General features: G+C 40.9%; 2 protein-coding genes across 3 annotated transcripts in view; one reads left to right on the top strand and one right to left on the bottom strand.

The window, feature by feature from the left end:
• The window catches only part of aplp2 (amyloid beta (A4) precursor-like protein 2), a 44,028-nt gene extending 43,118 nt beyond the window's left edge, over window positions 1–910 (bottom strand). For both annotated transcript variants that reach the window (XM_080845244.1, XM_080845245.1), the window contains exon 1: window positions 603–910. In XM_080845244.1, the coding sequence (XP_080701370.1) occupies window positions 603–677 (75 nt within the window). In that variant the 5' untranslated portion in view covers window positions 678–910. The remainder of the gene's footprint in view (window positions 1–602) is intronic.
• A 7,412-nt stretch (window positions 911–8,322) lies between these two features.
• On the top strand, window positions 8,323–15,574 carry st14a (ST14 transmembrane serine protease matriptase a; the record flags this gene model as incomplete). The annotated part of the gene is made up of 19 exons (XM_080844657.1): window positions 8,323–8,367; window positions 10,066–10,225; window positions 10,324–10,454; window positions 10,537–10,607; window positions 10,841–11,016; window positions 11,096–11,128; window positions 11,218–11,449; window positions 11,772–11,911; window positions 12,032–12,135; window positions 12,244–12,356; window positions 12,468–12,598; window positions 12,801–12,905; window positions 13,093–13,200; window positions 13,512–13,628; window positions 13,828–13,950; window positions 14,061–14,244; window positions 14,464–14,762; window positions 14,942–15,078; window positions 15,410–15,574. 19 exons carry the CDS (start codon window positions 8,323–8,325, stop codon window positions 15,572–15,574), a joined length of 2,574 nt encoding a protein of 857 aa, XP_080700783.1.
• Between the last annotated feature and the right edge of the window lie 245 nt (window positions 15,575–15,819).

Here is a 15,819-nt window from a genome sequence, read left to right as displayed (position 1 = left end):
ACTACCTTGTGATACTGAGACAGCTGAAAGGATTGCCAAATGTAGGCTATTCGTGACTGTTATATCCGGATCAGACCACAAGAACCGCATCGAATATAACCCTTCGTCCGAGGGTAGGCTAGTTCTTCGCATATTTTTTAAATTACAGAATTATTCTCGAGGTGGCACGCTTAATGCATAATTAACTGTCCAGTCGTCCACAAATTGACAAACGTTACCTTAACGTATGCGCAAAAATACCTTAAGATACCAGACATTAGGTTACAAAAGTAAACCTCTACAGTAACAAATGTGTCGCATGATTGCTTAATGAGAATGGGCAACAGCCGTCAAATTATAGGGATGCTGACGTACCCCTGTCATAAATAGGCCTCTATAACATACAATAGGCTACTGAATGAAATTAAAATGAAATTAGAAAATCAGGTAAACCTCAGGTATTTGGTTAACGGGGAACAGTCTAATAAAATTATTTAATCCACTCATTAGAAACAAGGTTAACCTAGCTTACTTGATTTTAATATTGACTTGCAAAATGCCATGAAAAACGTGGAACTCCCTGTATAATTGTTAACCAACGTCAAAGTGCACGATATTCATACCTCAATGTATCCGGCCAGGGCTGGGACCACAACTATTCCCACAAAGAGAAGAGATATAGCGGAGATAGAACCCATCTTCCACGGAGGTCTCCACAGATTTTTATATGAGGTGACCTCTCCGTTGATTTTGTCGTGTAACGGCGAACTCCAAAGATATGCAGGTGGGATTGGTCCCTGAACAGTTCGTGTTTATTCTCTCGCACTGCAGCGAAAGTCCCGTAATTTTATTTTTCACCTGAAATACAGAGATTGCGGCTCATTCGATTGCGTCGGATATAGAAATGCAACGTCTTCGTCTACAGTGTGAGGAGGACACCGCCGCTCTAAATACAAGTATCTCGTTGCGCCGCCAGGCGACAGCTTTAAGACTTACCGGAAGTGAAGTCATCGACTCACCATGACTGAAGAAAGTCAGTGGTTCTAATTAAATAGTAGCGTCGAGTATTGGACGTGAACTGAGCACATTTTGGTTTATTTTGGGGCTGTACATTTTTTCTTGGAGACCTTTTTGCGTCATTTTGATAGGATACTGATTGTTCGAACATTAATAGGAGACAACTGATGCAGGCCTATTTTAAGCAAATATTGTTGCATTGAACAACAAACCTATTCCTACCTATAGCCAAACCTAGTATAAAGGTTATATTAACGTAACTAACCTATCTAATTAATTTGTGTATGCCTACACTCGGCCACACACACTAGGAATTAACGCGCCCTCTAGCACATGTTTAGTCTACTGCAGCTACCCAAACAGTTGGTGGGTTCCATGGCTTCAATGCCGAGCATTTAACGCTGGGAAACGCTCCTCTGAAATCTAGAGGTGGTGGGCTTTCTTTTTATTTCTTCATTGGGTCACTGAGATTAAAGCATAAAGCAAATGTAACTGCAACACTCTTTGCAACCCAATAAACTAGCGAATGGAGCAGGAACCAGGCTTCTCTCTGGCATCTTGCAGTTTATTAATAAAACCCAATAATAGATCAAATTGATGCAGATAACAGGAAAGGCAGACGGTCTTATAGCCTACGTGGGCACACTTGGTAGGGGTGGCAAATGAACAGAGCTAGCAACAGAAGAAAAAAAAACACTCGAATACGCACAGCACACAGACTCAAAAAGGATAACAGAAATGCAAGCTAACAGTCATACATGCACATCATTATAGGGGAAACTATCACACACACACACACACACACTAAAAAGCGCACATTCCCCCTTGCATGCTACAATAATAATAATAATAATACATTTTATTTAAAGCGCCTTTCATGACACCCAAGGTCGCTTCACAAACAATCATCTCATTACAATTACAATCATCTCATAGAAATAAATAAAAATAAGAAAAATAAAAGTCAGTCAGTCAGTCCATAAGCTATCTTGAAGAAATTAGTTTTAAGTCTGCTTTTAAAGTCAGTAATTGAGTCACAGTGTCTGATGTAGTCTGGCAGTGAATTCCACAACTTGGGGGCGATGTAGCTGAAAGCCCTCTCTCCCAGGGTGCTGAGGTTCGCCTTAGGGACATGCAGTAGGCCTGCTGAGGAGGATCTCAGTGAGCGGGCAGGAGTGTAGGATTCCAGGAGGTCAGAGAGGTAGGTTGGGTATTGTTGTGTAGGGACTTGTAGGCCAGGAGCAGGACTTTAAATTGAATTCGGTAGGCTACTGGAAGCCAGTGCAGTTGCATAAGCAATGGTGTTACATGGTGGATTTAGAGCGTTACAATCCTTGCTGCAGAATTCTGGATGAGTTGGAGCTGGTGGAGTAGCTTATTTGGGATTCCAGACCAGATGTAATTACAGTAGTCGAGGCGGGATGTCACACATGCATTCACAAGGAATTCTGCATTCTGCTGGGTGAGCGCTGGGCGAAGCCGTGCAATGTTCCTTAGATGGTAAAAGGCACTTCTTGACATACTGTCTATGTGCGCACTGAATGATAGTGTATATACAATGCTATAGCTGTGTGTGTAATACACTCTATGATAGTCCAGTTATTTATTTTTGTGTTCTCTTTTGTAATGACTGTATACATGCAGTATTTCCAAAGAAAATGGTTTACTGTGTTTATTTGACACCTATGAAAAAACTAATTGTGAAAAACCAAATGCTCACATCTAAGCCACATCTAAAGGACATGTCCTGAACATATCCTCTGTGGACACTGTTGTGGAGGGAATGTCTAATTGTGCTCTGTGTGTTTAAGCGTCTGAGAGTTCCAGCCAAGTGTTTCTATCGCACTATAATTTCAACCATTAATGACAGATATTATACATATTGTAGTGTGCAAGTGGAGTTGTTACTTGCGTGTTTTCTCTGTCAGCCTGTACATACTGTGTCATATCCGTGTATAAGACTATCTTTCTTTCTTGCCTTCTGTATGAGTTCCTGAATGGTAACCTTCCCTGTGTGGTTGTTCAATCAACAGCAAGATACCAAAGAGAAGCCTTCAGTTTCCCCCATTGCTACAATATTTTAAACCTAATGAGGGCAGTAGTAAAAACGTTTGGTGTAATTGAGATAAGCTAAAAGGCACTCAAAAACCTTGCAAACACCACCAACAGCCCAGTTGGCATTGAAAACAATGTTTTGATGTTTTGGTGAGTTTGCAATGTCATGCTGTGAAAGATTTTCACATGCTGTGAAAGATGTTTACAGGGTGTTCCGTCCTGAAACACAGAACCACATAGTACTGTACATAATTGAATGGCTAGTGGGAATGACAGGTGTGGTTATCTGTCCTTCGACCACACGACCATATACCATCATAGTGAATTTGAAGATGATACCAAAATGCTCCTGCAAAAATATGCCTCAAAAACTTGCAGACTGTTGCTTTAATCTTCCCACCAAGAAAAGTTATTAGCAGGTCAAAACACAAAACTGTTAAAGTCCAAAACTCAGCAATAAATTGCATGGAAATGACATAATTCTGAACAAAGGAACAGTTCCGAGGATGTTGTGTGTGGGCAGGTGGTATTTTCATTCCAAAGGAGAAGAATGCCGTGAACATAGGCCAATTCCGACCTATCAGTCTTCTTAATGTGGAAGGAAGGATCTTCTTTGTGTGAGTAGCAAGGAGGTTGGTCTCCTCTCTGTAGGCACATAGTTTGATAGATATTTCTGGAGTCCCAGATTTTTCTGGATGTTTGGAACATAGTAGCATGATTTGGCATAAAATTCTGGCAGCAGGGACAGAAGGCAGATACATCCATGTGGTATTTTTGGAACTGTCGAATGCCTTTGGATCAGTTCCACACAGTCTGTTGAGGAAGACATTCCGCTACTTTCAGGTCCCTGAGAAGATTTCAGCATTAGTCAGGGCATATACGTAGGACATGACATCACGGACAACAACTGCTGTGTGTACCCGTAGCCAAATTGAATGACGTCCTGAAATGGGAAAAGAGAAAAGTTAAACTTGTGTATGAAAGTGTAGAAGTGTTTCTATCAGTAAGGGAAAACTGCTGGAAAAGAGGTTTTATATTTATGATGATGTGATTCCTTCTATTGTAGAAAAAACTGTCAAGGAAGGTACAATTCAACATTGAGTCACCAATGACAGGTCTCATAGCTCCGAGAATTCATTGTTAGGCTATGAAGACTATTGATAAGACCTTACTGCCTGATAAATGTAAATTGTGGTGCTTGGAGTTTCGGGTTTTGCTGCGCTTGAGGTGGCCTTTGACTGTGTATGAAGTTGCTATTTTAGAGGTGGGGAAATTTGAGAGAGCTGTGGCTTTGTATGGAAAAGAAATTTTGGAGTTACGAATGACAAGCTTGGTGGAGGAGTTCAAATGTGCTAAAACCAGCCTGGAGATGACTTTGTTACAGTCTAAGGGTCCATAGTCAAGAACACTACTCCAATGGTAAAAAACAGGGAGGAATCTACAAGAAGCGTTTCATTGTGCACACGGTTCATTACACTATAGGGATGTCATTGTGCAGGTACAGAGTGGAAGGGCAGGATTGGGGCCATGAGGCAGATGGTAGCTGGATTTGTTCAAGGCTAGAAGCAAGAAAAGGACACTAGACAAGCAGCAGTGGCTTCTCAAGCAAAGCAAGGCCAATGACTGAACTGGCATGATGTTGAGATGAGGAAGATCAGCTGGGGATAACTTTGCCCTATGGACGTGTTGGAATAATTTATTTAAGATGAACAAGGATGAACTTACAGTATATTAATTGATTTATTTAAGATGGGATTCCAGCTGACCGTGGGGTTTTGAAATAGAAGTGGGTGTCCTCGGTTGACCCAGTCGAAGAAAATGGGTTAGGTACAATATTGGTATCACACTCTAAATCGAGTGGGGTCAGATGGGGACGTCCAATTTGATTGGCAGTAGGGGTAAACCAAACAGGAGATAACTGGGAGGTGTTAGGAAACCCTTTTAAAAATCAGAGCGAGAGTATCTTGTAAGAATTATCAGAAATTAAATATTTTCATTGTGTCCTTAATACGGCAATAAAGTCTGTGAGAGCAACACATCTAAGTTTCAAGTTTCTGATTGAGGTGGTTGTATTAGACGTACAACAAAGAGACAACAGATGCTAACCACATTAAATTAATCTTACATTCACTTAAAATGTCCCAACTCCACAGAACCTCAGGAAGTGTGGTAGGAGCTGCAAGTTGTGTTGTGTGTGGGTGTTGGCTCATTAAAACATACTTTGTCTGGATGTAAAACTAGGGTTGCTAAACATGGAGACATAATCAGGTTTTTTAATCATTTGCGTGTTTGTTTGAGAATAAATAAGTTAAGATGAAGTCTTTGAAAGGGACAATGACAGTGATAGTAGGTTTTGCAACTGTGGCGGAAAAGTGGACACCAGTCACATACAAACAGGACTGACAAATGGGAAAAGCGTGGGATTGGAGAATGCTGGCTGATGTTGGTAGACAACTTAAAGTTCCACAGTGTATTGTTGTGACTGGTATGAGACTAGACATGGTGTTCTGAGTGTAAGTATATTGTTTACTTTATTGAGTTCTTTTTTATGATGCATTCTTTCATTTGATACGCGGATCCGGTAGCGGAAGTGAGAAAACGAGGTTGGAAAACACGCACAAGACCAGTAGAGATATGTGTTAGAAGCTTTGTAGCTAAATCAACCACAACATTTCTGTAGGATTTTGAGGACCGTAACTCAAAAGAGTTTATAAGAAGTGGGTCTGGATTTCCAGACACAGCCGTGGAGCCTTTTGGAGGTGTCATGGGCCTAATTCAATGAAACACTGATGAAGGAAGGTGCCTGCTTGAAAACCCCAGTGAACTGCTCATGAAGGCAGCTTTGTGGATGTTGTATCCTGGTGCTCAGGCTTTATGGTTAGGCAGTTATTTTTGTGATTTGCACTTGTGAGCTACAGACAGCGCATGTTGTACGGTGAAAGAGTGTCTTTACTCGGATACTGCTGCCTCCAACCAGTTGTGTGTTGTTGTATCCTTGGTTGTATTCTAGTTCTGTTGGCTGCGGGCTAAGAGTACCTTCACATGACGGTGAGTCCTAAACCAATAGTGCAGGGAATTTAACATCTTTTCCTGTGTATAACTAAAAAATAGATAGTTGTGTCTCATGTTTAGGATGTCCAGTCATTAACACCAAGGTCCACAAAATGAGTATTTATGGGATAGATTTACGGGAACACATATAGATTCTAATATTCTTGGATGAAAACATCAAGAAGAGCTACTTGAGGCAAACATTTGCTGTGCACAAATAATATCAACAATATCTTTCAGCGAGAGCATCAATTTCCAAACGCCATCTGTTGCATATGGCACCATGTCACCTATCACATACTGCAACCTTTGAAGGTTCCAGCTTTGAGTGATTGAGCCTGAAATCTTCGGACCCTAAGGGCTGACTTCACATGGTTTGATCAGTAAAAGTTTTTATTAAAAAATAAAATTGAAAAATATCAGTGAAATTAGTGTTGGATGTTATGTTCAAAAGCTCTGGGAAATCAATGATCCATGTGATAACTGTTTTGATGGTAAGTCTGAAGATCAACTGTCAGACACTTGGTGAAGATTGGACAAAGTAAGCCCATGGAGTAGCAAAAAAAAAAAAAAACTCCTTTTAAACAACCCAAAATTGCAGAAAATCCAATGTGACGCAACATCATTGGGTGCTTTGATCTTGTCCCAAGGAATCCAGTACTTATAAATTCCCTCATGCAATTCAAGTCACATGCATGCATGTACCTCTACCTTTCACCTGTTGGTGGCATTAGAGTGCTTGAGAGACAGATATGAATCTAGCTGAATAGAGTCAAGGTAGTTGCCTAGACACTGGGCTTCTACAAAAGGACAATGCTCCACAGCATAACTCTAAATTCACCATGCCCATCTACTTCAAGAAACACAAGCAGTTGCTTTTGGAATACCCTGCAGTTCCCAGTTGAAAATCTGAAAATCTATCATTAGACATCTTTGGGTAGGCTTTTAACACGTTGTGCATGCAGGACACCACTTTTCTGTTATGCTTATGTAAATATTTAAATTTGTTTTTAATTGTATTGTATTATTATAGTTCATTTCTAATATGTAGGCACTCTGAGATTCTTTGGAATGAAAAGTGCGTTAAAAATAAAGGGCTGTCTACAGAAAACTTGTCACAATTACTTTTATTCTTATTTACAGTTACATTATTATCTGCTTTTAAGTCCATTAAATAAAAAAGTAACACAATATAAACATTTTAAGTAGCAGCCTCATCTTGCCTGTTTGCCACAGAGGGCTCTGTTGGTTTTACTTCAAAAATCAACTAAATATGTCATTTCCACATGAGGTGGCCAAACCAAAACGAAATATAAATCACACCTTACAGTGGGGTACATTTTTATAAAGAAAGTTTTGTTTATAAAGTTACATAGTACATTTTACACCCAAGAAAATATAAAATTTAAAATCATACATTAAACGTCTGGAAGGCTGGTTACATTTGAACCCAAAGTCAGGTCCTTAATGTGATGTGACTTGTTAAAAGAATAAGGATAACTATAAAGCGTTAAAAACAACACATGACTAGGTTACAGTAAACAAGTGAAGTCCCACATCCCTCTATAGATACTAGCAGGACCGGTATTGTGCGTGGTTAAGATGATTCACAGTTCTGGCCTGACAATGACTCAACAACACTATAGCTTCAACTGAAACCTATCTCCAGCCTTAATGTTACTGTGCAACCAACATGTATTTATGGCTTATTTCATTATGAACTCACATACTTTAGTGTTTTAGTGGTTAGCAACTCTTAATGATATCAGGATGATATCGGAATACTTAGCCTGCTAATGTATTTTTAGCGTCTCTGTTAGCCCAATTCTTTCGTTCAGCCCACACCTGGGTAGGAAGTCGCAGGTGAGTATCGCTCAGAGGACACACCCGCTGTAACTCAACCATCCCGGAAATTTGTGAGATCGCCATAAACAAGACAGACATTCAAGGTATTTCAATATCTTTGCTTTCCCTAAGATGGTTTAAATCATTGTAGCACCATTGTTTAAGTCAAATTATTGCTTTAACTTTTAGCTTATCTATTTTATCCTGTGTCAGCTCACCTTGGAAGAAGCACTACTTTCCACTACTTTGAAGACCGGAGATTGAACGCACCCATAAAAATTGCAAGGAAGAGTACGACTTATTTTAAGTGGGATTGAAAGACGAAGCAACCACAAGATAAGCTTTCCCCCTTTCCCTCTAAAACCTTTTGAGGTTATGGATCCAATGCACTCGGGAATGCGTTACACTCCGAAAGCCACGGTAGGTTTCATATTCGACATTAGTTTGTAGCTGATAGCCTACCTAAAGCAAAGAGCCTTCTGGCCTACCTGGAAATTTGGATATCAAATAGCCAGTTAAGACTGAATTGACTAATAGCCCTGCTGATCACAGGTAGCCTACTTGTTTTGTTAATAGAACGGAGTGTCATAATTCATTCATTTCCCTTACAGTTTTTGTACACGCTTTTATCACGGAGTTGTTTTCCTAATAGCATACACAACCAAATTAATCCAAGAAGTATTCCTAAAGCCTTCCAGGGCAAATTAGTGTCTGTCTGAATATGAGGACATTATCGTTCTAGCAGTGTAACTTTCTGTTTAGAAAATGTATCGTTAAACTGCCAGTTGGCCTTTACTGACCTATCAGTTACCTTGTTCTTTCATTTGTCTACCGCCGATGCACCATAGCCTGTTGTATCTTCCGAGGGTGAAACAGAAGTGGAGGCTCTAAAGTTTATGTATTAGTTGATCATTTTAATAAAAGCAATGGTGTCATCTACTTTGAACTACTCTCATGCTCTAGATTGTTCTTTTACACTGCTTCAGTGAGCAGAAGACATATATAGTTGTTTCCCCCTTAGCAAATAGTTGAAACTCTCCAGGTTTTTTATAATCTAACGTGCTGCCATCAGCAAAAAAAAGTCATAGTAGTGGTTGTCCAGGGGAAGGCGTGTTTATCTTCACTACTCCACACCAAGCAAGATTTACCTGATCCTTACCCAGTCATCATGATGCATTATAGGATCATATACCGAAAGGCCACTTGTACATTGGATTAATTGATTACCAGGAATTTAAGCACTCCATCTCCATTTTAGAATTTACTCCATTATATCATGTCAAATACAAAAAAAATGTGGTTTAAAAATAGTCCTATTATCACAAGTGACTTCTGGCTAAACCTGCCATGACTGATGATTGAACCTGACTTTGTAATTTGCTGTGTGGTGCCATGTAATTTGATGGGATTGAATAAATGAGTGTGATTAACCAGATCATGCAGCAGAGAGTGGGGTCAGAGGGCCTTATCAAGCACGATGAAAGGGTTCTGTGGCTTGCAGTCTACGGCTCTGTTCAGACATGATGTAGAACATCATCCAGTACTGTTCATGTGGATATCTCAGTTGAATGAAAATACAAGAAAATGTTTTAAAAAATATTTAAATTCAATATGATTTAAATACACCCACTTAAGTGGTGGTCTTTCATGTATACCTCTTAGCATTGGGCCGCATCTTTTAGTACATTGTGCAGCCCTTGTAATTATTGGATAAGATGCATAGAATTTATATATTTTTGTTGTCGGACAGATTTTGTCAACACTGGGAGCCAAACCTTTCCATGCTCCATGTGTAAAAAGCAGGATAAAATACAGACAATAGTTTGGTATTTTAAAAAATAACTTCTATGTAGGCACAATACCTTGTGGGATCACACACACCAAGATACCTGGGTGGAGTTAGTTAAAAACATCCTCAAGTATGCAAGTATAAATGTGAATAAAATCTAGGACACCTAGGAATATTTTACTCAGAACACTTAGGATTTGTAATCCTGCTTTGGTGTTTTTATTTTGCAATTCTAATCTTCCAGGTCTGTTATCACTTACATACATGCCTGGTCTGTTCTTCCTGCTCTGTTATCATTTACATATTTGCTCGTGCTTTCTATCCGCCAGGACCATGACTGGGACACATCAGTGCAGTTCCTGCCAGTTTCTGATTCCAAAAAACTTGAGAAGAAAAAAGGGCCCGGGAAGGTGGGAGCCGCGATCGGACTTGTCGTCTTTTTCCTGGTCATCTCGCTAATGACTGGGCTCCTGGTGTGGCACTTCCACTGTGAGCGCCCCTCTTCTTATTTAACTCTTGCATTCAACTCTATTGATTCTTTGAATGATGTCTAATGGTGACTAATGTTGACCCTGTCATCTTCGTAGTCCGTAAGGACGTGCGAGTAAAGAAAATGTTCACAGGATCGATGAGGATTACAAATCAGGCATTTCAGGAGGCTTACGAGGACCCTAACAGCACTGAGTTTAAAACTTTGGCCACTCAGATTACAACACAGGTAAGAAAAGACACCAAATTGCAGATATGTAAATGTATACCTGTTTGAAAGTGTAGTGATGCATTATTGTTTTGTCTTCCAGCTAAAAGAAATCTACTCCAAGACACCCCAACTGTCTAAGTACTATGTTGGGTCAACGATACAGGCATTTAGGTAGGTTGCTAAATCTCTGACGTGCTCTTGCATCAATTTGATTGAAATTTGCTGTAACCAGAAGAAGGCTTTTAGAATGTTTGTAATTCTACATGTTGATCAAGTCTACTAAACATCTAAGACTAAACATTGGAAGAGAATGTACATGACTCATCTCAAGCCTCAAAGACATGGGATGTTTGTAAGGTGGAGATGGGAAAAGTAGTACAAAATATGTTTTCATGTTCCAACAGCGAGGGCAGTGTGATTGCATACTACACATCTGAGTTCAACGTGCCATCAGGCCAGGAGGGTGCAGTGGACCGCACAATGTTCTCCATGGATCAGATTGTTGACAAGCAGCAGCAGCGGCGGAGACACTCGGACAAGCCATCCCGTGAACTGGTCTTTGATGAAATTATGACTTCAAGTACGTTCGTAGAGGTGCATTGATTTTTTTAAACTGATATGGAATGGAATCTTATGCATTATTATAATTATTTTTTCAGAATTGGACATGCGACTGTTTGGAACGCCCAAAGGTGAGTTTCTATGTGTAAAGATGATGACCACTTGAGGATATTCAAAAACTGCCAAAATCTCTCATTTCCATTTCCACTGTTCTCCACAGCACACAGCTATTACCAACACACCAGGTCAAATCACATTGGGATAGTGGAGTCACCTGGCTTCCCAAACTACCCATACACCGCCAACAATCTGGTCCAGTGGCAGCTCAGGGCTGACAGGGGAAATGTGATCAAGCTGGATTTTGACACGTTTTACTTGGAGGAGAACTGTAAAAACGACTTTGTAAAAGTATACGACTCGCTGGTGGCCATTGAAAGCCGTGTGATGGAAGAGTAAGTGTGAATTAAGCGTGAATTTCTGCTGACAGAGGTCAGACTCTCAACTACAAGGACAACCTTTGTTTATGTTTTTGTCTTTTTTTTTTTACATTGTACAAGTCTTAACACCATTGTTGTCCTTTTGAGTGTAGCACCCTCTGCTGTTTAGTTATATTGTGACCGTGTTAGAGATCCAGATTATGTTGAGAGTGGTGTGAGTGTGACACAGTGTGTTGTATGGATGTATGGAACTATCTTTTTTGGAATGTTTAATGACATTTTAGAAAGTTTAAGGACATTTTGAGTGTTGTTGGTATTGACTAGCATGCTTTTGTAGGATCTGTGGGTATTACTCACCCAGTGATCACCTGGCCTTCATCTCCTCTGGGAATGTCATGCTCGTGACATTCTTCACTAACGAGGACAGGAACTACCCAGGGTTCAGGGCCCAAGTCTCTCAGGTTCCCCGCAGTTCAGGTACGGAGGCCATGTTTGTGGTTTGTTCTTGTGGTCTACCTGTGTATCAGTGGAAATGCACCATGGATAGTTGTACACCTAATCGAGGGCCTAATAATATTTTTGTGTCAATGTTCTCAGCAATGCAATGTGGGGGCACACTCTTAGGAAACTCTGGTACCTTTACGTCACCTCACTACCCAGACTACTACCCCCCTCTCACCACCTGTGTGTGGAGTATCCAGGTGAGAGAGTTCATTTTCCAGGCCTCATGTTGGAATGACATACATTGAATAACTCAGTTAACCAAAAGCTTTTATCTTGACCTGCTTACCTGTTTCTTGCTCTTCAAGGTGCCAACTGGGAAGCACATAAAGGTGACATTTGTTAAGTTTCTCGTTTCTGAACCTGGTCAAGAGTCCAGTAGTACGTGCTCAAAGGACTATGTGAAGATAAATGGAAAGAAGTGAGGATTGTTTTATTTTAAGTATTTACTTTTGATTCAAGACTTCCTTTAAAGCCAATGCCTTGATTGATTGATTGATTGGCATGCGTTTGTGACCCCATTACTTCTCAGGCTATGTGGTGACTTCACAAATAGAGTTGAAACTGCAGATACGAATACCATGACGGTGGCCTTCTCCTCTGATGCATCTTATGTGGATCGTGGTTTCACCGCCACGTACGAGGCCTTCGAATCGAAGGACCGTAAGTAGAGAAACCCATGCACACACCAGACGATTGTATTGGCTGTGGCTTATTGGCATAATATTGTCCAATACTCATTCTGTATCCAATGGCTATTTAGCTTGGTATTGTTGTTTGGGATGATGATGGGTAAAGTTTTGATAATAATGCCTTATTCACACTTTTCCCCCCACCCTCTCCCTTTTCATTTCCGAATGAATAGCTTGCCCAAAGAAGTTCATGTGTGCGAACAGTAACTGCATCAGCGAGGAACAGAAGTGTGATGGATGGAATGACTGCGGAGACAACAGCGATGAGAAAAACTGTAGTAAGTATTGACAAGGCCTGTGTCATGCAGAACACTATAAAGTGCCTGAAACCCTTTTAGACTAGACTGCAAAAGTCACCAATAGGAAGCACTACTAATGAACACTCGAGTCAGGAATTCATGGCCGGATGGCTCTGGCTTATTTGTTTGTATGTTTAATGTTTCACTTTTAATGACCTGTGTCTAGAGTGTAAGACGACGCAGATCAACTGTAAGAATGGACTGTGTAAACCGAAGTTCTGGCTTTGTGACGGTGTCAATGACTGTGGGGACAACACGGACGAAAAGAACTGTGGTATGGCTTTACAATGTATTTCAGACTTGACTTGATTCTGGAGATGCTACGCCTGTTGGGCATAACCCAGTTTGTATGAGAGGCTAACACTGGTTTTATGGTTTAGATAGTAGTTTAGATCAGACATAGTTTTAACCTAATTCTATTTTTCGGATATATATGTTAGTTATATATTTACTATTATATATCTGAAGATCTTTTTTGAACACACTCTGCATCTGTCATGCTCTAACCACATAAATGTCTGGATAGCTGAAACATTCCTCTAGAGTTCTGCTTCCTTGTTGTCACGTCACAACATTTCTGTGCAGGTGCCTGTTCTAAAGGACAATTCACTTGCTCCAATGCCAAGTGTGTCTCAGAGAAGAATAAGTGTGATGGGAGAGATGACTGTGGTGATGGTTCGGATGAAGCTAACTGTGCGAGGTGTAAGTATTTCTCCTTATCTCCACAACATTGCAACCTTTGGCCGAAGAAGGGGTGTGTGTGTGTGTGTGTGTGTGTGTGTGTGTGTGTGTGTGTGTGTGTGTGTGTGTGATGGGGGGGAATTGTGAGATGTAGATAGAAAATGAGAATGTGCTTGAAATCTCTTTGAAAGATTCTCTCTTGCTTTCTTTCTTTGCTCAGCTAATGAAGTCACCTGCACTCCGTATACCTTCCAGTGTAAGGACAGGAAATGTGTAAGCAAACAGAACCCAGAGTGTGACGGCAAGGCTGACTGCAGTGACGGCTCAGATGAGGAGAACTGCAGTAAGTGTTCCTCTGTCTCATTTATAATCAGTATTGAGGTGGACTTAGTAAACTAGGCTGAAATGAGTTTGGATTAGGAGATTTTGAACGTGGTTTGCTCTATCTGACAGACTGTGGGAAGCAGCCCTTTAAGACTTCGCGAATTGTGGGCGGACAGGATGCTTCTCAGGGGGAGTTCCCCTGGCAGGTCAGCCTCCACATCAAGCGTTCCTCTCACGTGTGTGGAGCAGCCATCATCAGTGAACGCTGGCTTGTCACCGCGGCTCACTGTGTGCAGGACGACGCGAAAACCAGGTAACTTGTCTTCAAGAAACTGAAAACATGTACTTAAAGCAAATCACTATTTAATATAAGTGGTTTTAGTACCTTTACACTCAAATTGAATTGAACAGAAATAAGTTTGTGTTGTGGGACAGGGTATGCAAATTCTTTTCTGATGAAATGTGATCTACTTACACATGTATATATTATGCCATAGTTTCACATCATGTTTATGCTTGTGTGTTGGGATAGATACTCTCAGCCATCCACCTGGGATGTGTATCTGGGCCTTCACGAGCAGAACGACAAGAGCAAGGCAGTGAAAAAGGGCCTCGACAAGAGCAAGGCAGTGAAAAAGGGCCTGAAACAGGTCATCTTTCATCCTTCCTATAATGCCTACACGTTCGACTTCGACATTGCACTGATGGAGCTCGACTCGCCTGTTACCTTGAGCGACACCATCCATCCCATCTGCCTTCCCTCAGCTTCACATGTGTTCCCTGCAGGCAAGTCTGTGTGGATCACGGGCTGGGGTGCAACCAGGGAAGGAGGTAGGTGTTTGAGAGATTTTTATTTATATATTTTATTTTAAAAAAAGTTTTAAAGGTAGGCCCTGAGAGAGAATGTATAATAACTTTATGTGCATAAAAAAAATGGAACTCCTAGAATTCATTATGAAGTATTGAGTATTGTGTGTGTATTTTGGTGTGTATTTCTGTGTGTGTGGCAGGTTATGGTCCAAATGTGCTTCAGAAGGCTGAGGTTCGCATCATTAACGGCACGGTGTGTAACGATTTGATGGCTGGCCAACTGACCTCTCGTATGCTGTGCGCCGGAGTGCTGTCCGGGGGGGTGGATGCTTGTCAGGTAAAGAACGTCACAACTTCACATGCCAACATAGTGTAGAGGGGCCATTGGGTTTTTCAGGATGGTTAGCTCCAGTACGCCAACCTTGAGATATCTCAGCCCGCTTGTTTTTCAGTTTGCCCCATCTTTTTACAGCGTTTTACAATATTTATTCTCAAACCTCTGAGATTTTCTTTCCATCTTATGAAATCTCTTCTTTTATGACCTCCTGATGTTTCTCAAAGTGCCTCTTAGGTAGCCCTCATTATATTGCACTTATCCAGTACTGTGACCTACACAGAGGGAATGCTGATTGATCTGTCATTCATTTTCTCCTCTTTTGGACCGCTAGGGGGACTCTGGTGGTCCCCTGTCCAGCCTGTCTCTCCCCGGCGGACGGATGTTCTTGGCTGGAGTGGTGAGCTGGGGTGACGGCTGTGCTCGCAGAAACAAGCCGGGAATCTACACAACTGTCACCAAGCTCCGTGGCTGGATCAAAGAGAAGACTGGAGTTTAGTCCAGAGGAAGGGAGTGGTGAGCAGGACCATCAGGCCTATTTTTATTTGAATGAAATTGAAACACTTTGCCCTTGTTTTATTAAAATGAACACCATCACCACTTCCATACTGTATACTATGTCCCATACGCTACTTCAAAGAGAATTTAAGCTCCATATTTTAGGAACAGGTATCGTTTATCAATTATTTTAATTAATGTGGCCAAAAGCCATACAAAAGCTAGTGTGACATTCAGGCACATTTG

Source organism: Sprattus sprattus (assembly GCF_963457725.1).
Source record: "Sprattus sprattus genome assembly, chromosome: 9".
Lineage (NCBI taxonomy): Eukaryota > Metazoa > Chordata > Actinopteri > Clupeiformes > Clupeidae > Sprattus > Sprattus sprattus.
Note: the sequence above shows the minus strand (reverse complement) of the source record. Positions and strands in the feature narration are given on the sequence as shown.